The following is a 27,378-nucleotide window of genomic DNA, read 5'->3' as shown; positions in this document are numbered from 1 at the left end:
TACCTTTCAGTTTTTTATTATATATATAAACTAGGATATAGACAAATTTCTTATAAAAAACAGAAAGAAAGAATATGGACAAATTTTGTGATTTAAAGAATATAGACAATTTTGTTAACCATAAAGAATTTTCCAAAAGCAAAGTCTCTATTGAGACAGCAAGACTGTCGACCAATCCAAGAGGCACAACCTCGTCTAGTATCTCATGCTCTTGTCATATTAAGGACAGCATTTGTAGTAACTATTGCATCACATTTTCAAAATCTCTATTCTTACTTTTCAGTTTTGAAGATGCATCTTCTTTCGAGCTTCCATAAAACTAAAAAATTAAGTAAAGACAAGATTAAAAAAATAAAGATTCAAACAATCAATATGAAACAAATGTATGATCCAATAAGCTCATTTGTACATTCAAAAATGACTCAAAAGTTATGAAAATTGAGGTCATCACTACCATCATCTAGCATTCACCATCCAATGAGGCAATCACCATGCCATGCCATATAATAAAATTTCTAGTTTTTCTAAAGACTTTTGTTCTACATCTATATTTTCATATGCAGTAATCAATAGAAAATATAAATATATCAGAAGTCTAAGATTTTTGAATTCACCATATCTAACAAAGGTTCCAAGGCACTAGGAGCAAATTTTCTTGCAAAAAGAGAACAAAGCGTAGAGTTTCTATTGTTATACAGGCATTTTTGACCTCCACGAACTCTATCAAAAAACTCCTTTGTAATATCTGTTTTTCCAAATGTAGCTGGATGGGCCCCACCTCTAGACCAATCCACCCAAGTTATGCTCCGATTTGCCAACACACTCCCCGCTTGAATGGTTAACATGGTTGGAAAATAGTGCTCGTCGACATAACAAGCCGGTCTACAGTATTGTTCGAACTTAGGATAAAATGCGGTGTCTTCCACAATATGGACGGCAAGCTTGCGATTTACTTCGAACCATTGAGAGCCTTTACGCCATTTTGTAACGTTGACTAGAGGGGCCATGTTTGGGTTGTAGCGTCCTCTTCCGTATGGACCAGGATCATCAAATGCACCGACGAAGCTGAATTTGGATTTCATTAAATAGTTGTAGACTAGACTGAATTTGTAGAGAGGGATACATGATTCGGACAATAGAATAAACCGCTCATTGGAGATGTCAAGTAATGCATTAGCAAGTAGTCTTCTTTCGGCGTCGCACATGCTCATCCTTCCCCACTCAGCAATCTGAACAAGAAGAATATTGATTCATGAATCAATACATGACCATATTAACATAAACCTAAGCAAAAGCAACAGATGCAGCAACTAACAGTCTGCACAGTGCAAAAGACATTATAAACATTGCTTCATACTCCTATAAAAATAAACGACTATCATGTATAACTTTGCACTGTTTTTGTTGCAGTTCTCTGTTGGGTCATGAGGGGAACCCAGGGATCATCACGGTAGACTAAGAGCAACCAAAAAGTGGTTTGGACACCATATCTTCACCATATGGGCCCTCTCACTTGTATAGCTGCTCAACATCCACATCTTCATCCAATGTCGGACTTCTAACCCACACTTGACACATCAACACTTTCATCTCCCGAAATAACAATGACTCGAGAACTTAACAAATAAAGAAGAAACTACCAGCTATGTTATCCTACCCAAATGCTATTCATATCCGCAGTCTTTACCGATTCTTAACGCAAAAAGAGCATCTTTATGGTTTAAACTTTACGATTATCTGATAAAGATACTGGTTCAGTGATTTTTTTTTTTGAAGAAAAACTGGTTCAGTGATTAGAGAACAAATGTAATATGATTTTATTGATGAGATCGCCCTTAGCTTGAACAAGTGATGAACCTAGGTTAGGAAGTGACAGAACAAATACAAGTTGTTCTTCACGAGATTTCACCATCCTAAAGAACCAAAACCAATCTCAACTCAACAAACACAACTAATATAAAGTTGTAAAACTCGAGAGTCTACGTAAACTCTTGAATTCTCTGTAACTTAACTCTTAGATTCAACAAACGAATTAACTAAATACAAAAGTAATGTTTAAAACATATATCATAGAATCTAAACTCAATTTACCACATGCACAATAAATATTCAACATTTCAACATAGTAATAATACGTAAACTCTTGAATTCTCTGTAACTTAACTCTTAGATTCAACAAACGAATTAACTAAATACAAAAGTAATGTTTAAAACATATATCATAGAATCCAAACTCAATTTACCACATGCACAATAAATATTCAACATTTCAACATAGTAATAATTATTAATCTGTGTTATCAATCTTGGATGGTGGAGCAAAATGGCCGACCCCAAAATGCCAAGGAGGTATAGTGGGTAGTAAACAAATGTATATATTATTATAAAGTATCTGTACAGTTTATCATATATATACTATATATAAAAAATTCTTGAAAATTGTTAAAAATTCATGACATTCACAATTTATACAGTTAATCCTTGCTGAGAGGATGTTGCAATGGATGAAACTGACCACGATGAGGTAAAAAAAAGAGATTGCCAGCAGCTCTGCAGCAAGAAACAGAGGTCTGCACAGAGATGGAAGACAGTTGCTAGAGAGAGAAGCACAAGGTTGAGAGGTTCTCAACTATTTTAATAGGAAAATACCTAAAATGCCCTTACTAAGACACGATTTGCAGCATCTGTGGAGTCTAGTGCTAAAACCGCGAGGTTAATGTTTAGTGCACTATGGAACCTTATCATTTAGCTGTTACATTTTTCATTTTAAAAATCATTAAAACGTTGTCATTTCAGGCATCTCAAGGGGTAAATAAGTAAATAACCATCATACGAGTCTCCTTGAAATGATCTGAGTCTACTTGCAAACTTGTCCAATTTTCCTCACCAAATGACAATGTTTTAGTATTTGTGTCTACCCGAAATGATATTGTAAGCTAGATAGCTTGATTTTGATACCTAGAGACTCATATGGTTATGAGTTAAGAGTTTTGACTTTCGACAACTGTGCGGCCTAATTTTTTTCTCCCTACATCTTTGTAGCCTGTGTCTGCCAAATTCTGTTAGAACTCTAATTTCTAACCTACAAGCACAAACTAACTCTAACTACCTTAACTAAGTCAGCAATTGAGGGCTTCCTGTTTGATGTAGGCTTTTAAGCAACTGACTTTTGTGATCACTACTCAGCTAAAAGCTGCCAACCAAGTCGGGGAGTTCTCCATATTTATCTCAATGGGAAATGCTAACAAGTGCCCCCGGGGCACTCTTTAAGGGCCTTAAATAGTAAGTTTTTATGAAAATCTGCGTATTCAATGTATTGAAAATTGTAGTACTTGACTTTTGTAAAAAATAATTTCTTAATTTGAATTCCTTAAAGAGTGTCCCGGGGCACTCATTAGCAAGACCCTGTCTCATTTACATATGTGGAATCTTAGGTTAAGAGAATAATCACTTTAACAAGATATCTGGCTATAAATAAGTAAATAACCATCATAAGAGTCCACTTGAAATGATCCGAGTCTACTTGCAAACTTGTTCAACTGTCCTCACCAAATGACAATGTTTTAGTATTTGTGTCTACCCTAAATGATATTTTAAGCTAGATAGCTTGATTTTGATACCTAGAGTCTCATCTGGTTCTGAGTTAAGAGTTTTGACTTTTGACAACCTTGCGGCCTAATTTTTTTCTCCCTACATCTTTGTAGCCTGTGTCTGCCAAATTCTGTTAGAACTCTAATTTCTAATCTACAAGCACCAACTAACTCTAACTAGTACTACCTTAACTAAGTCAGCAATTGGGGGCTTCCTGTTTGATGTAGGCTTTTAAGCAATTGACTTTTGTGATCACTACTCAGCTAAAAGCTGCCGACAGGGAGTTCTCCATATTTTATCTCAATGGGAGATGCTAACGAGTGCCGGGGGCACTCTTCAATGGGAAATTGTAGTACTTGACTTTTTTTTTTTTTTAAAAAAATATTAATTTGAAATCCTTAAAGTGTCCCGGGGCACTCGTTAGCAAGACCATGTCTCATTTACATATGTGGAATCTTAGGTTAAGAGAACAATCACTTTAACAAGATATCTGGATATATATTGTGGTATGAAAAGCAACAACCCTATAAACTTGTAAAACTAATTGTGTGCCTTTAACAATTTAAGCTTTTAGGAAGCTAGTCCCATACACAATATTGGAAACTCCTTGACCAAGTGATCTGAATTTCTACCAATGTTGTCAATCACTTATCGCAAAAAATAGTTGTTTGTTCAAATTCCGCTATGCTACAGCGCTATAGTGGCACTATTTGACAACACTTTGTGCTAAATCATGAATTGTGAAACAATAGCGAACTGTTCAAATTACGCTATGCTGTAGTGCTATAGCTGCTATTTGACAGCTCTGATTTCTATCCTGTCCATCCTTATTCTTCACAGGTTAATATCAGCATGCAATGGCGTGAGTCTGTGTATCATCACACTTTATGGCCAAATGGCTGTCAAACCAATCATGTCCTTCACTTAATAGCTTAAGTTTAGAGGAAATTTGGACAACCATGCTGCCTAATCTTCTCCCTACAGTTTTGTAGCTTGTCCGTGCCAGATTCTGTTAGAATTCTAATTTCTAACCTACAAGCACTAACTAACTTTAACTACCTTAACTATGTCAACAATTGGTAGCTTCCTGTTTGCTGTAGACTTTTAAGCAATTGACTTTTGTGAAATGTTAGGTTAAGTGAATAATTGCTTTAACGAGATATCAGAAATATTAGGCTATGAACAGAGGCATGAAAAGAAACAACCCTTTAAACTAATTTCATGCCTTTAATAATTTAAGGTTTTAGGAAAGTCAGTCACTGACCAAGTGATATGTATTTATTTGTATCCTTTCCACCCTTATTCTTCACAACTTAATTTATCATTTGATGCGGTGGGTCTCAGTATCATCGCATTTTGTGGCCAAATGGCTGTAAAACCAACCATGTGTCCGTATATTAATAGCTTAAGCATATAGGAAAGTTGGACCTTGACAAGCCCCGTAATTTAATCACAACGAGTTTGATGAAATAAAGGTGGTACACTATGATTCTACCTAACTCGCGGCCAAATCCGAACATGCAGTAAAAGTAAATATAAGTGTCCATCTTCCCATGAAATCCAAAATACGTGCAGATCATCCATTTAGGCTGTTACCCCCCACCCTCTACAAACAGATAACAGACCATGAATAGGCAACAATTACTTCCATGTCTCTTCTTGGAGGAAGCTCAACCTTAATCCCTGAGTGATCTTATTTTTTCCTTCTCTCAAACTTGTATCATGCCCTTACAATATAACTTTGCATAAGATTTACGCAGAAAATGATAAAAAGGGACAGATATGAATTTGCAACAACCAACTAGGTACGTATAATTAGGTCGTATGTGGCATGCCAACATGTTTCTGCACACTTATCAACAAACAACCCAAAAGCATGTTATATTCTCACTTCTCAATAAAATTCAGAAAATGCATCACCCTTGAGAAATTTAACTCGTCGACTAAAGTCTCTTATGAACTTAAACCCTTACATAAACCTAAATGTTTTTGTATACCCTCATAAGTCTTTCCTTAGTTCCTTATGTAGTTCTAGCAACCCGGTGAACTGATCAAGTACAATGTTGTCAAATGGTGGCACTATACAGCTATTAGTTTAGTGGAACTTGAACAAATCGCTATTGTTCTGTGATATGCTATTTAGTACATATATAGTATTATCAAATAGCGGCTATAGCGACGCTATAGCATAGCGAAATTTAAACAAACTACTATTTTCTGTGATCCGCGACTGATAACACTCGTCATGTAACAATGACGGGAAAAATCAACATCACTATCAGAACAGAAATCAGAAAGTAAGATACAACCATAATAAAGTGCATATCAGCCACAATCTATAACCCAAAAAAATTCATCAAAACCTCAAAACAATCATAAACAAGGCAAAATAAAAAGACATAAAACATGTGAATAGCAATGTAAGCAACTAAGTTAGCACCAATTAAACATTATTAACTTCTGATCAAGTAAAGCATCTACAAATGAAGTTTCATAAAAATATATACATAAGATCAAAATATACATACCTGACTAGGGATTTGTCTCTTATAAAAAACAGATGAAGGAGGAAACTTGGCTTGATAAGAAGGAGTTGGATGAACATACACACTATAACGACTCTCATGCCCTTTCAGAAACCTCTCCCAAACAGGTGCAAGAGGCAATGGTCCTTTAGTAAGGAACATAAAAGCAATCTTAGGAACTCTTTCAAAAGGGTAATTCTTAATCTTAGGAACCAAAGAAGCTCTCCAAAGAAGTTCTTTATCACTCATATTATGGATCAGATTTGAAGGAGGTTTAATCCATTGTTCCAAACCAGCACGTTCTTCAACGCATGGTTGAAAACTTGAACTCATTGTAGTAACCACACTCTGAATTCCAAAATGCTTAATTGTGTATACGCTTATGACAGAAAACACAACACATAGTGCAAGGAAAACAACAAGTAAACGCAGTGATCTTAATGATAACCCTTTTGATTTTCCTTCTTCAGATGCCAAAGCCCTCGATTGCATCTTGCTTAAAAACCTCAAATAAACAAAAATTATCTCAAAACACAAAGATCATGAAGAAAGAAAGAAAGAATGAATGAAACTTTATATGGTAACCACCCTCTATTAAGGGTTATGAAAGATCAAATATTTAATGTAAATGGAGTAATAAATGCATAAAATAGCGTTAAATTTATGCTCTACGGTTATGCAAATTTCAGAAAATTCTCACTACAATAAAACAAGCTATGGATCTAATCGAAGTTGTAGACTATGCTGGGTCAACTTTTGAATATACGGGGTCGGAGAGAACAAGATTATGGCACATGGGTATGTTACAAAATGAAGACTTTTCTTAAGAAGATAAGATAAAGGGTAGTTTTATTTTTTTGATCTTATAGAAGTGAAAAAACTGATTGATGAAAGGGATGGTATGGTACAGGAGGAAGAAGATGATTGCTCTACATAGTCCCAGATTACTCAAAAGCCCCTTAGATTTATCGGATCGTAATTTCCAATGACATAAAAATTTATCAGAGTTACGATCCAATCATCGTTTTTTGTATTAACCCTCAATCGACTCATTTCAGAGGTCGAGCAATGCACGAAACATACATAGCGATCTTTGAAGGTGAATTGTCACATGTATTTTACTTTTACTACTACATAGAAAAAAACATGATTTTGGACACATGATGATGATGATGATGATGAATGAAACTGTGAAAAATAAGGTTAATGTTTTGTCGTGCACACGAGCATAGGGTGGTACTTACGATTTTTGCGTGATTGTCCTTGCTGGTACTCTTTGACACTCCACCTCGTAAGAAGGAAAAAAACACAAATGTATCATGTGTATCTGAATTTTTAATTCAAAAAATGAATTTATAATTTATTTTATAAATGTATATGTAAAGTTTATTTTTTTTTATACTACCCTTTAGGGAAACAAATTGTTTTTGACTAATGTGAGGTTTAAAGCTAATTTTTTTAATAATATATATTTAATTTTTGAATACATAATTAAAATTTATTATTTTCCTTTTCAAAATAAAAATAAAATTTATTATTTTATTCAATGTGTATTTTTAGCTTAAAGAATGAATTAATAAATTTCAGTTATTGATTAAAAATTAACTATAACATTATAAAAATATATCAACTCATATATAGATTTATAAATTAAATTATACATATGGAAACTGGTATTATTAGTCAAAAAAAAACATGGAAACTAGTATTAATTGATTCTTAAATATAGCAGTAAACAAAAGGAGATTTTTTTTTGACTAAAAATAAAAGGAGATTGAAATGTATAAAAACAATTTTATTTTTTTAGTTACAGTATAAAAAAAAATGGAAACTTTGAATCTTAAATATATCAGTAAACAAATGGAAACTTTTATCTTCTTAAAAAAATGGAAACCTTATCATTTTTTTACCTATTTTTGGTACTGAGTTTCCATCATTAAATCTCCGTCACGGAACATACAAGGGTTTCATGACCATTTGTTTAAGGGTAAAAAAATTTACCACTTAAATCGATCCATATTAATAATTCTATCTATTTATGCGAATTCGATATTCTCTATGTGCAACTCTATCGATTAATCATTTGAATCTCTTTTTCACGTTTCATTTACGACAATGGAGAAATTTCTTTTGACGAAGGTGGAGGGAGTTAAATAAAACGTAGTAAACATTACAATGTTTATCACAACAACACAGTAAGAAGTGTTCATCAGATCGGCAGATTTTGTATGTACCTTCTGTTGTTTTTTTTTTTAAGAAGTATGTACCTTCTGTTGTTATTTTCCTTTTGTCATAAACTAGGAAAAGGAATTATGAACAAAATAGAACTTGCTTTACAATTTTTTTATCAAAGGAATAAAATTATTTTTTTTGAAGAAGCTAAAATGAAATATATTACCACCACGAAAAATCCTTCCTAGCATAAGACATGCCGGAAGGAACAGAGTCTATACAATATTTACAAAGGTCACCAAACTGAAACGGTGACAGAAACAAAACAGACAAAAATTAACCAATGCCCACAGGGGCGGATCTGGACTCGCAATGTTGGTGAGGCACAATTTTTTTGTCAAATAATTAAACAAAACTAAATTTAATAAGAAATTATATTAAAAATAGTTGTAGCAAAACGATCATTTATTTGACCATTAATCATCCATCTTGGTACTTAATTGACTCTTCACATATTCTTCATCCTGATTCAATTTCAATTTCAAACAATATAAAATCAATTTTAGTAGTCAAAACCCAATAATATCTTGACAAACATACGATGCTAACGATGAAAACTCAATTCTTAGGTCTTTTGTAAAACCATTTTCCAACAAGCAACACAAAATATATAGCTTGATAATCACAAAAACTGATATTACTTATTATTAATATTAAATTAGATAATTAATTTCATTCTCTATATGTCGAAAAAAATACTTCCAGTTATATATGCATGTGCTTTGTAAAACAGAAATAGATACCAAGTCCCACATCTAATGTATAAGTGAACAATTCCCTTTGTGCTTTATCCAATGCATTGTGGGTCATTGTTAGTATTTGGTTTGAACAATACTCACTAGTTTGAAACCCATAGGGTGAAAAACTTTAGGCTTTTCAAGTGCGTGCTGGTACTGGTACATGAGTTCTTTGTTTTCTGCTAATTGTGCAAGAATTCAAGAGTACCAATTCATAAAGAGTTTTTGGCTGGGCTGGTGTGGCACTTGCCACACCAGGACCTGTTCAGGTCCGCCCATGAATGCCCAATACAGTGAAAGGAGAAAGCCACCAGCCATGGTAGTTGAGTTGGAGTGTTGGAAACCTGGCTTTCAACCAAAAAAAAGAAAGTGACTTAATTCTATCAACCAAAGGAATAAAATTATTGTAAAAAAAGGTTGAATAAAATCATATTCTGCGGGGGTTCTGCGGGGTGCCAACCTAGTTGGGACGTCGTTGCTTCCCCTTGATGCCTGTCCATTCTCCCGGCTTAGAAAAAAAAATCATATTCAAACTTTTTTTTTTTGGTACAAATATTCAAAAAAGTGTTTTTATTAAGGATAATGTGTTTTTTTATTTATTATTAATCGTGACCTATTTATATATTTTATTACTTCATAATGTTTGATACTTAATGTCAGTTAAAGAATTAAAAATAAAAAATAATATGAAAAATTAATGGTTGAATGAAATTATTTTAAAAATGTCTAATTTTTTTAAAAAAAAGTGATTTTATTATTATTATTATTATTCTTTCCTTAAAAAAATTTGGGTTAAATATGTTTTTGGTCCCTATAAATATGTCAACTTTTCGTTTTGGTCCCTTTAAAATTTTCCTTCAACTTTTAGTCCCTATAAAATTTTCAATCACTACTTTTGGTCCCTATTTTTAATTTAACTTTTGTATTTTTTAATAAAATTGTGCAGAAATGTGTAAAATATTCTAAAAAAAATTCGTAAAAAAATTAGAATTTTTTAACAAAACATAAATTAAATATGAATTTTTAACCGTAAACAATATAAAAATTCATATTAAATTCATGTTTTGCTAAAAAAATTTGAATTTTTTTTGGAGTGATTTTTATAATATTTTGAATTTTTTTGGAAAATTTTATTAAATAATATGAATTCTACATATGAGTTTACTTTAAAAGAAGGACCAAAAGTGAAGATTGAAAATTTTATAGGGACTAAAAGTTGAAGGAAAATTTTAGAGGAATTAAAAGGAAAAGTTGACATATTTATAGGGACCAAAAACATTTAACCCAAAAAATTATTATTATTAGTCTTGCACTATTATATGATTTTTTTTTTTGAAACATGCACTATTATATGATTTGTTATTTCACAATGCTTGATATAACTTTTTTTTTCTCTCAAGGTTTTCTCCACAAGAGATAATTACATTCAAGACATGTCAGACACTTTGTGACACATCTTCTAATCAAAATTTAAACATTAATTTATTACTATACTGTGAGAGTCTAACATCTTAAGCTAGACTTAACTCCGTCGACGACGGGAAAATATAATTTTAAAGCTACTATTACATTTTTTCCACCGAAACAACTACTAAATTATGCTGAATCCAAAAGAAATATCATTTTCAATTCATACTTTACTAATTTAGAAAGAGAAATTGTATGTGCATGACAATTTGGGATTTTATTATTTTAGACAATTTCAGTTTTTTTTTTTTTGAACAGGTAAAACAATTTCAGTTTGATCTATCATAAGCATCAATGGAATTTAAGTTATGATCGATGTTGGGTTAATATTCATTTGAAAAATCCTATTTATAGCATTAAGATTTTGATGACTTTTGGAAAGAAAGAAATTAAAGTGTGTATTAATAATTTGCTTAAGAAAGGTTCCGTGGTTTCTGAGAATGGTGGGAGAGGAAGAAATGACTTCGGATTTTGCGATTTTTGTGGTTTGCTTAGCAATCCGGTGATGATTACAAGGTAAATTTAGAGAGAAAAAACTGGTTTGTAGATAGTTAATTCGAAATAATTTTGTATTTTTAATCTCTCAATTATTCGAGTAATCAAATGGTTGAAATATAATTGTGTAGAGGTTGAAACTATTCTGTGCAGAGGATCCACATCCGGGATTTTTTTTTTTTTTTTTATCTCCTTTCGAATGGCCATTTATGTTTGTTTATGTTTATGAATAGAAGCACTCGTACAAACCTTAGACCTAAGAAACAAATGAGCTAAAAAGAAGAAACGGAAAATTCTAGTACTAAATTTTTTACCTGAGAAACACGTTTCATGAAAAGAGTAATAACATGTTAGGATGAGAATTTGTAATTTATGTTTGAATCTTTTTTTTTTCTCTCTTGAAACAGGATTTTCAACTCAATTGTAACCAATCCGTACAAAAAAAATCAAGGGTTAAATATGTTTTTGGTCCCTACATTTTGCGCGATTTTGCAGATAGTCCCTACATTTTAATAAATGTTTTTAAAATCCCTACATTTTTCCTCCGTTATCATAAATAGTCCCTGGTGTCAATTTTTTAACGGGATGCTGACGTGGCAGATGGTGGACCCCAATTATTTTAAATGAATTTAAATTAATAAAATGATTAGTCTTAATTTGGGGAACTTCTACGGTACACCAACAAAATTAAGGTGTACCGGTACTCTTACTTCAAAAATTTATAAATTAACTATCATTTTTATGAAATAAAGAGCTATGTGTTGATATTTATATTTTATAAAATATCATTTCATAAGAAAAAACATCATTTCATTGTTTATAGAAATCATACTAATTTTTTTTACATTTTATTGTAAAAAATAATCAAAATTATCTATTACGAATACTAAAAATTCATAAAAATTAAATTTTATTTCGTGGACGTTTTTGGTAAATAAGATTTAATTATTACAATTATAGGTGATAGAAAACAATTTTTCTCTTCAAAAACTAACACATTTAATTATTAATTCAATGATTTGGTGTACCAATACACTCAAATCTTTGGGTGTACCATAGAATTTGCCCTTAATTTGTAGTTAATTTAATTAATTAACACAAAAGACAAAATTAAAACAAAAAATGAAGAAATTGAAGACCCTAGAACACTAAAAATTTCACAAACTCCCTTCATCTTCATCGTAACATGCTAGTGGCTCATATCACCACTACCCTCACAGTCACAGACACTTCCACCAACAATTCTCGGCAACCTCACCCAACAAATCCTCTTCCACAACCTAAACCCTTTTTCTCTTCACCTTTCCCTTCTAAAAAACAACAAACACACACAACCTTTGTTTCTATTGTTTCACCTCTGACAATTTTAAAGCCAGAATCCGCCCAACATCATTGTCATCTTCCTTCCTTCCTTCCATGGCGGCTGGTCCAACAACAACCAAAACCACCGATTGGCTTTATTTGATTTGATTTATTAACAAAAAAAAACTTTTGAGTGAAAAAGTGAGAAAAAGAAAACCCTAGCTGGCGTCGGATGAACGTGGAAGAAAGTGAAGGGAGGATGAATTTTTCGGCTGAAGAATGGTTTTATAGAGAAGCAAAATCTCTGTGTTGTGTTGTGAGGAGAAGAAGAAATTTGGGAAATGAAATATCGTAAAAGAGGAGGAAGAGAGGGAAATTAGGGATTGGAATCCCATGAAATGGGTTGGATCCATGAGTCGGGTCTTATTTTACCCATTTTGTTTGGCCCAGTCCATTTAAAAATAAAAAAATTGCCACATCACCATTCTGTTTGGTGACTGGATAGAAACTGACGGCAGGGACTATTTATGGTAACGGAGAAAAAATGTAGGGATTTAAAAAACATTTATTGAAATGTAGGGACTATTCTTTAAAGTCGCGCAAAATATAGGGACTAAAAACATATTTAACCCAAAAATCAATTATATGTGAATCTCATACCTAAAATCAAGTCTACTAAGTTGAAAAGCTAAAAGTTGCTTCTCTAAGACACTCCTACTCGCTTAAAGGATGAAACAAACACACAATATGAGATTCGAAATGCAAACTGAAGCCAATCACTCCCTTGGAAACTTGGAAGCTTTTAATTCCTTCCAAGAAATCTACAGCATTTATGTGTAATATGTAATATTAAGAGAATCCTGCAAATTTACTGTTATGATGTACTCCAGATTACAAACGTTTGTCCAAAGGAGAACAGTTAATTTATACACCGAGAAAATGTTCAAACATCAAATTAGTTCTCTTTACTTCACCACATCAAAAGTAGCACGAAGATTGGATATCATGACTGGACACTCACCCTTTTCATCATATTCAGCAAAATCTCCACTTGACAAGTCAACATTCTCAAACTTTGTTCCCTCCAGCTACAAAATACAAATTGCATTTAGAAGAAAATTGGACAAGCAAGTAGAGAAGTTATAATGCCACAAAAACGTTGAAGCAGGTCCATCAAAATGGAAATGTGGGAATAAAGGATGGGGAGGTAATGTAGGAATAATAAAGAATGCCTAGAACTAGAGGATAGATGATATACAAAAGGATGGGGAAGTAATGTAGGAACGAAGTATGATACAAATTACATGTAAAAGAAGAAAGCTAATGCTTATGCTTAAAGCTGGAAAATAGAGGTCCCATCACTAGAAAAATCATCTAGTGTACAACTATAGCATGAAACTTGATTCAAGAGGGAAAATTGGGATTGCATATCTGGCAAATCTCACAATAATTTAGACTTAAAAATTGTGAAGATTAAAAAATGAAAATTACTTTGAACTTGTTCATCTCATATGATTACTGGTTTGATTTCCGAGACAGTAGAGTAGAAGACTTTGAAGTTAATCACATCAAATTCTTATTAGTTTGGAGTTCTGAAAGTAAACTTTTCAGACAGATATAACACATGTCTAGTTATCGACAATAAGCATCAAACCATATAAAATGTGACATCTAACTGCAGCAAATACTGAATAAAAGCCAAGCAAACTAACAATAGAGTATATGAGCAATTTACCATATCCAGTTTATATATCACTATAAGCAACATGGAGCAATGAGAGGAGAATATCGAAGATATGATGCCAAAAGTAATGAAAACATCAAACAATAACAAAGAAACTCACCGACTCAACTTTCCATCCAGTGCCAAATACAAAATCTATCGGCTCATAGCCCCTGCAGTCAAACAACATCAGAGGGGAAAACTTTCCTGATTCAGTTGTTTCCTGGGTGAGTGGTTTTCCTTTGCCTGGGATCATAGTTACAGTGCTCTCCCTGGCACAAAACTTGCACTGCATATCAAACAAAGGGTGTCAAGAAAGTACCACCAGTAGACAATACAGGTTAAAGAATACCACATCCACATGAATAAAAATAGCACTTATCACTTAAAAGTTATGCAGCAGAATTATATAACATTTCCAGAATGTGGACATAGATGGAACATAAACAACAGAAGAGTAAACATAATATAATTCTGCTCAGTCATAACAAGTCAGACAAATAAAAACCTAAACTCAGTTAGCTAATAACTGTATGCAAATTATGAGCTGAATCTCCTTTTTGTTTCTGGAATAGACTTAAAAGTATGTTTGGGTTCACGGCTTTTTACTCTTTCTCGCATCTCTATGCATTAACACCGTGGACTTGTAGAAGCAACAGATCATAGAGTTAGCGAAACACGCGGTCTCAACGTGATTACCAAATTTTCCAAACACACAATTATTCTACCTAGTTGGATAAAAAGAAGTTGCCAATGATAGATCCATAAAAATCATGTAAATAAGATATTGGAAATTTGGGATATGCTGACTTTCCTTTTCTCTACCATACATGTACAAAATATAGGGGAAAAATACTAAAACTTCGAAATTCTGTATCTCCAAACTTAGACTTGATTTTAGGTACAGAGTAACAGCTACAATTACTAGTTAAACGGGGAGCTCTCTGAATGCAGATGTTGCTAAATGATCCATATTAGAGAAGACAATAAAATGTGAATACAAGTGAGGAATCTCTGAGTTATAAAAGTAAACCATCAATTTAGTATCTATAGATAACAACCCACTTTAGATAAGATCTTAATGGGGGTCATATCAACTAAAATAAGGTTCTGTTTGGATAACAGCTTAATAAGGCACTTAAAGCATAAACGGTTACGATATATAAGCACTCATGTATATACTATTTTTGTAACAAAAAGATAAAGTCGAACTGTTTTTATACAAGTCATAAGCTGTTTTCATAACCTATCTTGGAGAGCTTAAGGAAATAAGCTAAAAACAACTTACAGGCATGTCATAAGTTGTTTCCATTAGGTCTCTCAAACAGCCACACAGATGTCAATGTCAGTAAATAAACTCAAAGAAGTGAATCCAAACGGACCCTAAATATTAGGTTTGCAATAAATAAGAAAACCCCTTATAAATTTACTGCAGCGAATAGAGAGGTCAGACACAAGAGTTTCTGAAAAAGTACAAAAGCTAATTCCAATTCCAACTTATTCAAAAATTAATGCTATTGCTTAAAAGAGTCATAGCAGGATTACTTCAACTTTTCCTTTACCCATACTATAAGTGTTTGTTTAAAAAACTATTGATTATTCACAGATGTGAATGATATTGTTATAATGTGACGCATTATGGCCTTATTTGGATAAAGGACTTAATGTTTATCATATAAGTGCATATGTATAAACTAATTACATACTGAAGATTAAAAAAATAAAATTCTTTTTATATAAGCTATAAGCCGTTTTCACGAACTATCCTGGATAGCTTATGGAAATAAGTTGAAAACAACTTATAGACAGGTCATAAATTGTTTCCAAAAGCTCTCTTAAACAGACTAACAAGTATTTCTGTCAATAATAGATAAACTTAAACAGCTCAATTCAAACAGACCCTAAATGGACTTAAGTTTAGGTATTAAAAGAAGGTCAACAACTGGAATTTGGACGCCTGCAACAATAGAGCTTTTGGATTGGTTTATTTGAAATTATCTATTGGCATAAGCATTTCTGAGACTGTTTGGTAGAGCTTATAGAAAAAACTTATGACATATCTATAAGTTACTTTCAACTTGTTTCAATAAGCTCTCCAGGATTGTTTATGAAAACATCTTATATAACAGTTTTACTTTATTATATCTGTTGTCATAGAAATAGCTAATACATAAACAACTTAATTTACAGCTTAAAGCATAAGCGCTTATGTACAACCTATTTCTATAACAAAAGATAAATAAAGATAAATTGTCTTCGAACAAGCTACACGTTGTTTTCATAATGAAAACAGCTTATGAACATGTCATAAGCTGTTTAATACATAACTAACTTAATTTGAAGCTTATAGCATAATCGCTTAACAAGATAAGTGCTTATGTGCAAGCTATTTCTATAACAAAAGATAAAATAAAGTTAAATTGTCTTCAAACAAGCTACAAGCTGTTTTCATAATGAGAATAAGCTGAAAACAACTTACGAACATGTCATAAGCTGTTTTCAGAAGTTCTCCCAAACCGTCTCACAAGTGTTTATATCCGTAGATAAACTCAAATAAGACAATCCAAACAGTTACACACTTATAAACCCTTATTATTCTAATTTAACCGTTTTTTCTACTCGCAATCGTAATTGATCCATTTATGCAACTCAACTGTTTGATGAAATGCGTAACTGAAAAATGAAATTTAGAATACCTTTTGAACAAGATGAGTAGTGCCTCTACCAGCTGGAAGAGGAACGGTGTCGTTCAAGGAAACACAAGTTTCTTTCGGACTCACTTCACCACATCTTCCACATTTCAACTATCATCACAAAGATCATAAAAAAGTTAATAATAACGAAATTAACACAAAAAAGATAAAGAGAAAAGCTATGTTGAAGATTGTGATAGAAAACCTTGAAGAAATAGGAGAAATTGGGGTCATCAACGCCACCTTGAGGTTGAAGATTGGTCAAATTCTCAAGCTCAGCGCTGATCATTAGCATGAAGTTCACCATTTTTTTCCTTCTGTTAGCGTCAAACTCACTCGTTCTCTCTCTCTTGCTTTTGGGTTGTAAGAATTTCTAACTGAATTGGAATTTTGATGGATGGATGGTTCTAGAAGGATTATATATATAGACAGAACTCAGAAGATGTAGCGGTGAGTTTATTAGAACAATATTAGAATGAATTAAATTAATTATTTTCTTGTTTAAATGGATGATGGTTTAACTTGTTTTTATTCTCTATTTTTCAATCCTTAAAATGGGATTAAAAATATGTGATTTTTCTAATTCAAACTTGTGAACTTCATGATTCAAACTTGTATAATTAAATAATTATGAAAATTTAAAAGTATTGTTTAGGTATATCATCATAGGAAAATGCTATGTATCCCGAAAAGTTTTATGCCGACAAAATCACGAGGTATTGAAATAACACAGTACCACTACCTCTTTCTCTTTTAGCACACATGTATTTCAAATAAATTGAAGATCTGACGATGGAAAAGTTTTCGTGAAACTCTCAAAATGATTTCTTCGCAGTAAATATCAGCGTCCATCATTATGTACATTTTCAACCCAACAATATAGGTGAAACGGTGAGAAATTTTCATGAGACCATGAGTTAGAATCAAATTCTCAAAATGCAACAATGTCAAATCTCTTGATTAAAAATTTCTCAGTTGGAGGGATTAGTATGAAGAGATACCACTTCGCATCAAAAAGAATTATATACATAGTTGGTTCAGAAATCAAACAAATCAAATTATATCAAATTCAACTTTTATAATCAACAAACTCAATTTTGAGCTCAAAATTCATGAACCTATTTTGAGGAATCAATAAGAAAGCGATGTGAAATCCTAATGATATAGTGCAACTGCATGTGACCACAAACTCTCCACAATATCAAAGATATTGATGCTAACAAATTAAAACCTTGAGTGTGTGGTAATTTTTCAGACCTAATAAAACCCTTGTTATTCTAGTTTAAAAGTTCCCTTCAAATTGATCCACTTATGTAACTTAAATGTTTCTCAGAAAGTACAAAAAACTATCTTCATCTTATTCGGAAATCAACATTATTCGGACTTACTAACATATGTCATAAGAGTATTGTTTAAGGAATCTATGAAAAATAAAATTGTCTTGAAAATACAAGTCAAACAAATGTAAAAGACATAACTACATAATTTTCAACGTAATAATTACTATTTTTAAATGTTTAAACAATGTTCTAATGACACTTGTCAGCATTTTCCTTGTTTAATATAGTTATAGCAAGATTACTTCGGCTTTTCATTTAGCCCAATATAAGTGTTTCTTGAAAAAACTAACCTCTCTTTATACATGTCAATAATATAACAGTCTATTTGGATTTACTTATTCGAACTTATCTATTCACATATTATTTGTAAGGTTGTATGGAAGAGTTTATAAAAACAACTTATACCATTTCTATAAATTGTTTTCCAAGTTTCAGTTATCTTCCAATCAAGGGATAACCACTTATTCAAACATGCTAGGAGTAACCAACAAATTTATATGTTATTGTATCGATAAAAAAAAATTGTGATTCCTCTTATCTTTGTTGTCATTGATTGTGAGTGGAAGATTATGGTAAGCTAGTAGTTAGGTTTTAGTTGTTGATTTAATGGTGCCATTTTGGCACTTGGTCACTAGATTATGGTTAGGCTTTAGTATGGTGCCATTTTGGCACTTGGTCACTAGATTATGGTTAGGCTTTAGTGTTAGAGTTTCTCTTTTAACTTAAGTGAATGTGCGTACTCCCCAAACACATGGTACAATCAGGTTGTAATCCTTATAATCCCATAAAGAACAGGGTTCGAAGTCCGTTGTTGATGTTGAGACATCGTTGGTAATATGTAAGTAACTTTATAAGTTTTTTGAGTTTTGAAGTTTGTGACCTTAGGGAACCTTGGACCCAACTCATTTAAATTTTGTTCTTATATACAAAATAAAATAAAATGTTTAGTTATTATTTTTAATCCTTTAAAAATAAAATATCTCTTATTTATTCTTTTGTATGGGAAAGTGGATGATAAATGAAGCATGCGCATTTCAACAATGAAAGAAAATCGTGATCAAAACAGAAGATGAATGACAAATATATAGACGGTAACTCATGCAGACATCACTAGCTAACTTATAGTTAAGCAATGTACATATATAGTTCATGTTACCAATAAATGTCATGTATATCTATATATATAGAAATATCTTTGTCTTCCATTTTGTGTCAAAATAATCAATACCTATACTATAATAATTAGCTCTTACATGAACTATATATAAGTTTGATTGGGAAAGATATTGTTCTTTTTAGCCATGGGATCCAAAGTAATATTCATGCTCTTGGTGCTTTGCATGACAGTTTATGGTACTAACAATGATGACTCGTTCTCAAGACAGAAGGTTTTGGAAGTTGAGAAAAAATTACAGCATCTTAGAAAACACTCATTAAAAACCATTCAGGTAAAAAGTTTTCTTTGGTATACTAGACAATATCTGACACTGTTGAATGTTATTGTTGAGTGAGATTTGATATTGTTCAGATTTTCTAATTTGTCACACAAGGTGCTAAGTTTAATTTTTTTTTTTCTTCATGCCTGTAGAGTGAAGATGGAGATATTATAGATTGCATTGACATTAAAAAGCAGCCTGCCTTTGATCATCCTGCATTGAAAAATCACAAAATTCAGGTGAATGTTCTTCATGTGATGCCTTTTTTTACAATACTTTAGTGTGTTAATTTATAGATGATACACTAGTTGCTTGTTTGGGCTTTCTTTTGTGAAAGATCAATGTGATTTTAAAAGTATGAAATTAATTTTTACATTCTATTTTGTAACCATGTAATTGGTGCGAAGTATCCATGGACTTGTGCCGATTACTTGTGCTTTTCACACATCTGAAATTTATTCTAATTTGAAGTTATTAGTCTCAAATTTATCGTTTGATTCAGTTTTGCGTGAGGAACATAAGTAAATCATTTTACACTCAACACATTTTTAATCAAAATACTTTCGCCAAAATCAATTTTTGCCGCTGCAAAACAAAACATTGATGGCTCCAAGTTACTAATCACTAATACTACTCTATGAATCTTCATATAAATATGTAATCAGATGGCTCCAAGTTACAATTCAGCTAAGGAGGACACAACAGAAGTTACTACAAGTAGAAATAACACCAAGAGTGGCATGATGAAGCAAAGGGAGGAAGACTCATATGTGAAATTAACCTCCCAACAAATGTGGCAGAAAAGTGGAAGTTGTCCAAAAGGAACAATACCTGTTCGAAGAATACGAAAGAGAGAGCTTCTCAAGGCTCCATCCATCGATGAATTTGGAAGAAAGAAACCAAGCTTCTTAAACAGAAAAGTTAATGAGCTTAATCAGAATATTGATTCCTTTGTACTGCTGAAAAACCACTCTGTAAGTTTCTATGCATGCTACAGCTACAAAATGTTGGATCATGATTTGACATTATTTCTCAAACACAATTTTTTATTGTACATTATGCTAATTAAATCAGACGATTTATATTCTGACTTTAGAAAATTGAATTCAAAATTTATACTCAGAATGAGTCGTCTGATCTTTATCTAATTAACAATAATGTCAATTTCTTGACTGCAGTGACTTTGTGACCGCAGAAAACGCAAATTTAAAATGAATAAATTAAAAATTGCTAGTAACTTGCTTGCTTTACAAACTTTATGAGCGTTATAAAACCAACTTCAGCATTATTTCTTGTAGTTGAAGCTACAAACTCTTCTACTTTGCTGATTTGATATTTATGTGAACCAGAAGGCAATGTTGTTCGCAACTGCATTCCGCTTTGTGGGAGGTAAAGGAGACATTCAAGTGTGCTATCCATTTGTTGAAAAGGATGATGAATACAGCACTGCACAGGTCTCTCTCTTAACTGGATCTTACGATAACTATGAGCTTGTTGAATCCGGATGGGCGGTAAGAAGCCATTGTCTCATATTTTTTGTCATTTTAGATTACCAATGAAGTATTAATCATTGTTTTTTAACTACTAAAATAAACTTGTTACAGGTCAATCCCAGTGTATATGGAGATAGGAGCACTCGGTTATTCGTTTATTGGACGGTAAGTATATGAAATTTCATCAACCTTAATGAAGAGGAACCCAAAGTATTGTGTAATTTCATTAATTTGTTATACTTTTTGGAGCACCAATTTCTGCAGGCTGATGGTTCAAAGAACACAGGTTGCTTTGATCTGACTTGTCCTGGTTTCATCCAAACTAGCAATGAAATTGCCTTAGGTGCTGCAATTTATCCCATACCAATTCCTGGTGGTCTTCCATACCAAATAACTATTTACGTCTATAAGGTGACATGCAATATAGTATATCCATTATGGAGATTTCCATTTTTATTTTTATTTCTATTTTCATTTTAATCACCATTTTCCTTTGCTTTTAGGATCCATATACTAATAATTGGTGGGTGCAATATGGTGATAAGACCAACATAGGTTATTGGCCATCTGAACTATTCACAGCAATTTGCTACAATGCTGATGCAGTGGAATGGGGTGGTGAAGTTTACAGCACAGCTGTTGGACATACTCCTCATACCAAAACACAAATGGGTAATGGTGAATTTGGTATGCCTGGATTTTCGGCCTCCATCTTAAGGATGAGAATTCATGATAATTCTGCGACCTTGAAGATCCCAGACTTTGTTGATCATTACTCGGACGAATATAACTGTTATGATGTTGCATATGACGCAGATTATGTGGAAGATCCCGAGTTCTATTATGGAGGGCCTGGTAGAAACCCAATGTGTCCTTGATGACATTTTGAAAATTACAAACTCCAATATGCAGAAATTCTATGTTGCCACTGTTTCTTTGCATTCTGTATGTTTCCAACTCATTAATTTAATGGTACAAGACACATAAATTTTTCAATACACTAACGAGTAAATTGACATTATAGTTCTTGAAATTGCAAGGGTCGGTCAATTTAATCCCTCAACTATGTTTTAATGAGGTCAGCACAAAAAGTAAAATAAAATAGCCTGATACATGACAGCAAAAATAGTTATGAACTTGATCCACTTTATAAACTCAACTCAAAGGTTACACATCCATTACCAACACTAGACTAGATCATATCGTTTTCTCTCTTCTTGGATCGACTGAAAAATTCTAGCAGCTGATACTGTTGCAGATCGTGGGTTATGTGGCACAACTCTGATTACCTGCGGTTTTTGTGTTGTTTCAAGCGATTTAAGGGCTTCCTCTGATACTATTGGAACCGTAAAGGAAGAAGAAAGTGTGTCTCTTCCTTCAGCAGATTTCTCTTTTATTATTTCTTGTGCCTTTTCACCGGGACTACTTTCTAACTCTCTTTCCCTAGATGGCTGAGGTTTTCTGACATGTAATGTGGCTCCATTTTTCTGATTTGTCAAATTACACGAGCTTTGATTACGAGTGTTAAAATTGGCTTCTTCTAAAGATGAATTACCATTTTGATTACGAGAACCATGTGCGGCAAACTGGTTTACCTGTTCAACAGCTGACACTGATGCTGATTGATACACTGCTGGCACGCCATGAGGAGGGAAGTACGGATAACCACCTGGAGGAATGAACGGTGGCACCGCAATTGCTTGATGAAAATCTGGAACTCCATAGGTAGGATTCATGAATGTAACATCAGGAGGACCTTGTCCAAAAGGCCTGTATCCTCCATACACGGCTCCAGTATATCCAGGACCGGGATATGGCTTGTATACAAGACCCTCAGAAGGAGACATAACAGGAATTAACCACTGATGTCCAGGTGACTGATTAAAACATTGGGAACCGACGTTTGCCTGGTCTGAAATTCCAGAAAAGCGGGTGTAATTTGAAAGGTGGCTACCATATTTTTGGTATGAAAACGATGTTTTCTCTACTCCTTTTTCGGCAGAACAATCCAATCTATGGTTTAGGCTTTCAGAATGGTCTTGTTGTTTATGATTTTGTGTCTGAGGTTCAACAACAACTTCCAATGAGAGACTTTTAGGAATAGATTCCTGCAGAGGAAATTTTTCCAAAATAGCAGCAACGTCGAGCATAAGATTTGATGATCCAGCAATCAGATGTTGGACCTGTTTAAATTAAATGAATTAGTCGGTATGAACATGCTTGAAGGGTGAACCACTTAGTTTGATCATATTTTACCTTTATCAGTCTGTGCAATTCAAACACTTGGACCGCAAACGCTCTTTGTTGACTGTAGAGAGGAATGAGAGTTCAATCAAGAAAATTGCACAATACTGATCCAATATGGGACTTGAGACACATAAATAAAATAAAATTATACATTTGGAACTAGATATGATTACATTGAACAGTTGAAGGAACAAACATATAAACCAATAACTAACAAAATCAAAGATTCTACCGTCACCTCAGGTAATCGGTTAATCAAGCCAGATATCTACCATTCTAGTACTCATCATGCATATCATTTTTTCTCATAAATCTTAACATTATTGTTCCAGGAGGATTGGAATGTATTAACTAGATACAAATCTTATACCATGGCTGATGCATATAATTAATATGCCTATTCAGTCTATGGTTTACAATAGATCAACGAGCTTTCTCACATGATTTAAAACATAAAAGCTCGGGAATTCCAAACGAAGCATAGTTGTGTGTGCAATTGAATTGTTTCTGGTTCAAAATAAATAGGAGAGGAATGAAAATGAATAGTCAGGATAACAATAAAATTATTGATATTGATGCATATAATGTGTTGAAGAAAACAAAACAGTAATCCTTAATCATACTAATATTAGACTCGTACTCCTAATTAAGTGATAAACAATTCATGAAAGCATGACAACTAATTATAAGATGGGTAATGCTAACAAGTTCCCTATGGGCATTTTAAGGAATACAAAAAAGAAAATTTGTCTTTGAAATAAAAGTTAAACACTTGTGAAAGTAACAAAAACATCATTTTTATACAAAACTTACCTCTTTTGATTCTTTAAACTTACCTCTTTTGATTCTTTAAACAATGTCCTAAAGGCACTTGTTAGCATCCTCCTTATAAGATATAGTCTAAATACTCAACATTTTTTATAATAGAATAATGAGTTGATAAGATCCTTTTTAGATATTGTAATAGTTATCTTATTTTGGAGACCACAACAAAAGCAGATGATACAGACAATCATTGATACTTACTTGGTAATTTTTCGTCTTGCTTTCCAAAAAAGTTGTTGGCCTAATATCTGCACGACACCGTCAGGAGAAAGTTTCAGGCTTGACAAATTTTCTAGAGTCGAAATATTGGAAAGATCGCCACTTCCTTCTGAGTTTCCCTTCTCAATTGGGCTGTCAATGTTAGTATCATGATACTCAGTATCACTGGCAGCTTCAAGTACCATGGTTCGGTCTACTGTAGAATGAAAGCTGTTTCTGTTATCCATATCCATTGTAGTGTCAAGGAGGCCATCGCTATGTTCAATGTCATTGGATTCCTGTCGTGTACAAGAATCACCCTGAGGAAACCTGTTTATATTTGACACAGAACATTCTTGATCCTCTTCATTCACAATCTTCTTAGCTTGCCTCGCTGGACCGTCAATAATTTCTCCTGTCAATGCACTTTTGACAGATATTACTGTTTTTTGTCTACTTGGAATTACAAGAGTGATTTTTTCCCCATTGAAACCGTTGGTCATTTTATCATTAGATTGACCAATCCTTGAGTGATCATATGCACGACTGTCATCTCCATCTACTTTTTTTCTCTGTTCAAGTTGGGTTGACAAAGTGTCCAAGTTTGCTCCATTAGATTCGTGAGAAATATAACTTTTAGCTCGATGTGTGCCCGCTTGTGAAGGTAACCGAACTGGGAAGATGTTGCTTCTCTCAAGGTCATTTCCCTTCAAATATAGTGATTCATATTAGAGATAACATAGTCATTCATTTACATTCTGCACAAAGCTTCAGTTTTTGAGAGGCCTAATTCTTAATATGGTAACACAACCTCTATAACTAAATGGTGAGTTCAATGGTTGGCACACCATTCTTTCAAATTCAAAGTTGGATTTCCGCACATGATAAAAAAAAATAGCAAGAGTGAGTCCATTAGATTCTTGTGTGAGGGTGTATGTGATATAAAAACATTAATGAACCTTCTTCCTTGACAAATTAAGCTTTTGGAATAGATCTTTCTTATTATACCTCTACAACAACCAAATCAATGCCACACCATTCTTTTAAATAAAGAGTTGGATTTCGGCGTATGATAAAAAGAGAATGTGCAGGTTTAACAGGCATTTGTGTGAGGCATAGAGATACTAAGGGAATCTTCTTTGTTAACAGCTCATTTTTGGAAGATTTGATTCTAACCTTAATAACAAAGCCTCTACAACAAACTCATTGTCACACCATTCTTTCAAATAAAGTGTTAGACTTCAGTGTGAAATAAAAGAAGCCGAATAGACTCGTATTTTGGTTATAAAAACATTAAAGCACCTTTTTTTAATTTGTCTTTGGTTTTCAACATACACACATTTTGATGCTTCTGTCAACACAAAAACAATAGCTCCTCAATTATGTTGAAATTAGTTTTCAATCTCAATATTTTCAGAAACCCTTCCATCCAACTTCTCCACAAAAACCTATACTTATCAACTTATTACAACCTTTCTATAAGTGAATAACCATTTGAAAAATTACTATTTTTATTGTTATTCTATCAAAATTCAACAATATAAATAGAACCATTCGAAATTTCAAATCTAAATTTAACTAAAAAAATTAAAGCTATATGACATGCTATAATTGGTAAGCAGCACATATAGCTCAACACCTAATTTTTGTCCAAAATCATATTCTACTCTTATCATACCTATCATTATACTATATCATGTTCACAAAATCAAAAGGGTCTTAAAATTAAAACTAAATAAATCAAAAACTTACCATGGTGGATGAAGATGTTAGAGGAATTGAATTAGAAGAAGTTGAATTTGAACTGGGGTTGAATCTTTGAAAAGGAACACTAAACTGTTCATAAAGTGCCATCTTATTCCTGGGTGGAGCTCTTGGTCCTCCTTTCTCCGTTGTGTCATTCACATGGAGTCTTGGGAACATGGGTCCCACCTTTTCATCGTTACCACCCTTTCCTCTCTTCATTTCTCGTTTTTCTTTCTTTCTCAATTTTGTGATCTTGAATAGTTGAATTATTACAAACACAGAGAGAAACCCAGATGAAGAAAATGAAGGATTGAGCAATAAGTAGTTTGCGTGAAGTCAACAACGGTAGAAAAAGTATACAGAAAGTCTCAATTTATGTTGGTGCTCTTGTACAACCAAACCAATCATACAACTTTTATATGTTTTTTTCATGCTAAATTAGAGCAATGTCTTTTAAGCTTGAGGTTTGTAATAGATTGATTTTTAAGTTTTTTTGATCAGTTTTCTTAGTTTGAGGTTTGTAACAGATTGATTTTAAGTTATTTTGGTCAAACATAACTTTTTAAGTTTGTAAACATTTTCGATTTAACCATTCTATCACATCATTGTTTTCGTAATGTTTGGTTAATAGAAGGACTTAATTGAAAACGTTTACAACTTTAAAAGACTTATGTGTGACTAAAATAATTTAAAAGATCAATCTGTCTGAAGATTTACGATAAAATTTACAAATAATTTATCAAAAAAGAATTTTAGGTTGATGTAGTTCTCTTCCTTTATTGAGGTATGAAGCAATGTTGTCTAAGTATATGTGTCAATCATAACAACAAACAACAAATTTTTAATCTTCTTTACAAATATATAAATAGTGAAGATGACTTGTCTCATTTATGCACCATAAAATTGGCCTAGTAGTGATTACTCATTTTAGTTTGGTTACTTCTGGTTGATTTAACACATGTACTAGATTATCGTCAAATAATTAAATTTTAAGTTAGTGTACTGATTTAACACATGTACTAGATTATCGTCAAATAATTAAATTTTAAGTTAGTGTACAAGTGGATTGTTTCAATTTCAACTCAACAATTCAATTCTGTCAAAAAAAAAACTCAACAATTCAATTGTATTTGGAATATAAAATTAAGCGATATATATTGATGATATCATTTTTAATCAATAAATGAATAAATGTGTGAAGATTTTTCCCCTTTTGTATGATCTCTTTTGACATACTCCCTCCGATCCTAAATATAAGAGAAGAATCTTTTTTTAGGTTCATTGAATAGTTGATGTATTTAGACTATAATATAAACTAAATACCTCAT

At 32.6% G+C, this 27,378-nt stretch overlaps 4 protein-coding genes and 1 long non-coding RNA gene across 10 annotated transcripts; 2 read left to right on the top strand and 3 right to left on the bottom strand.

The window, feature by feature from the left end:
• Window positions 1-343: 343 nt before the first annotated feature.
• On the bottom strand, window positions 344-7,428 carry LOC146952203 (Core-2/I-branching beta-1,6-N-acetylglucosaminyltransferase family protein). Of its 4 annotated transcripts, none has more exons than XM_085758819.1 (3): window positions 7,361-7,428; window positions 6,120-6,621; window positions 344-1,229 (listed from the first exon to the last, which is right to left on the bottom strand). In XM_085758819.1, the coding sequence occupies exons 2-3, from the start codon at window positions 6,606-6,608 to the stop codon at window positions 588-590; spliced, it is 1,131 nt and encodes a 376-aa protein (XP_085614945.1). In that variant the 5' UTR covers window positions 6,609-6,621; window positions 7,361-7,428; the 3' UTR covers window positions 344-587. The 4 variants fall into 4 exon arrangements, with proteins under 4 accessions (XP_085614945.1, XP_085614942.1, XP_085614951.1 ...); XM_085758816.1 differs by having other exon boundaries at window positions 6,120-6,612; window positions 7,361-7,425; XM_085758825.1 differs by lacking the exon at window positions 7,361-7,428 and adding an exon at window positions 7,025-7,115.
• Window positions 7,429-8,177: 749 nt separating this feature from the next.
• On the top strand, window positions 8,178-11,187 carry LOC146952202 (uncharacterized). Its single transcript, XR_015016567.1, has 2 exons — window positions 8,178-8,342; window positions 10,811-11,187. It is a non-coding gene; the product is annotated as an uncharacterized LOC146952202 (long non-coding RNA).
• Window positions 11,188-13,097: 1,910 nt separating this feature from the next.
• On the bottom strand, window positions 13,098-17,268 carry LOC146952201 (uncharacterized). The gene is made up of 4 exons (XM_085758688.1): window positions 16,971-17,268; window positions 16,769-16,876; window positions 14,194-14,361; window positions 13,098-13,437 (listed from the first exon to the last, which is right to left on the bottom strand). Exons 1-4 carry the CDS (start codon window positions 17,070-17,072, stop codon window positions 13,315-13,317), a joined length of 501 nt encoding a protein of 166 aa, XP_085614814.1. The 5' UTR covers window positions 17,073-17,268; the 3' UTR covers window positions 13,098-13,314.
• A 1,836-nt stretch (window positions 17,269-19,104) lies between these two features.
• LOC146952200 (protein neprosin-like) lies at window positions 19,105-22,030 on the top strand. Of its 3 annotated transcripts, XM_085758808.1 has the most exons (8): window positions 19,105-19,196; window positions 19,453-19,553; window positions 19,694-19,780; window positions 20,207-20,515; window positions 20,891-21,052; window positions 21,146-21,199; window positions 21,299-21,445; window positions 21,538-22,030. In XM_085758808.1, the coding sequence occupies exons 1-8, from the start codon at window positions 19,175-19,177 to the stop codon at window positions 21,910-21,912; spliced, it is 1,257 nt and encodes a 418-aa protein (XP_085614934.1). In that variant the 5' UTR covers window positions 19,105-19,174; the 3' UTR covers window positions 21,913-22,030. The 3 variants fall into 3 exon arrangements, with proteins under 3 accessions (XP_085614934.1, XP_085614927.1, XP_085614920.1); XM_085758801.1 differs by lacking the exon at window positions 19,105-19,196 and having other exon boundaries at window positions 19,286-19,553; window positions 20,894-21,052; XM_085758794.1 differs by lacking the exon at window positions 19,105-19,196 and having other exon boundaries at window positions 19,289-19,553.
• Window positions 22,023-26,397, bottom strand: LOC146952199 (protein EARLY FLOWERING 3-like). Its single transcript, XM_085758780.1, has 4 exons — window positions 26,057-26,397; window positions 24,308-25,011; window positions 23,291-23,342; window positions 22,023-23,217 (listed from the first exon to the last, which is right to left on the bottom strand). Exons 1-4 carry the CDS (start codon window positions 26,267-26,269, stop codon window positions 22,222-22,224), a joined length of 1,965 nt encoding a protein of 654 aa, XP_085614906.1. The 5' UTR covers window positions 26,270-26,397; the 3' UTR covers window positions 22,023-22,221.
• Between the last annotated feature and the right edge of the window lie 981 nt (window positions 26,398-27,378).

This window comes from Medicago sativa, chromosome 1, assembly GCF_051527215.1.
Source record: "Medicago sativa cultivar Bolivia chromosome 1, Bolivia_mono, whole genome shotgun sequence".
In the NCBI taxonomy this organism is placed as follows: domain Eukaryota; kingdom Viridiplantae; phylum Streptophyta; class Magnoliopsida; order Fabales; family Fabaceae; genus Medicago; species Medicago sativa.
Note: the sequence above shows the minus strand (reverse complement) of the source record. Positions and strands in the feature narration are given on the sequence as shown.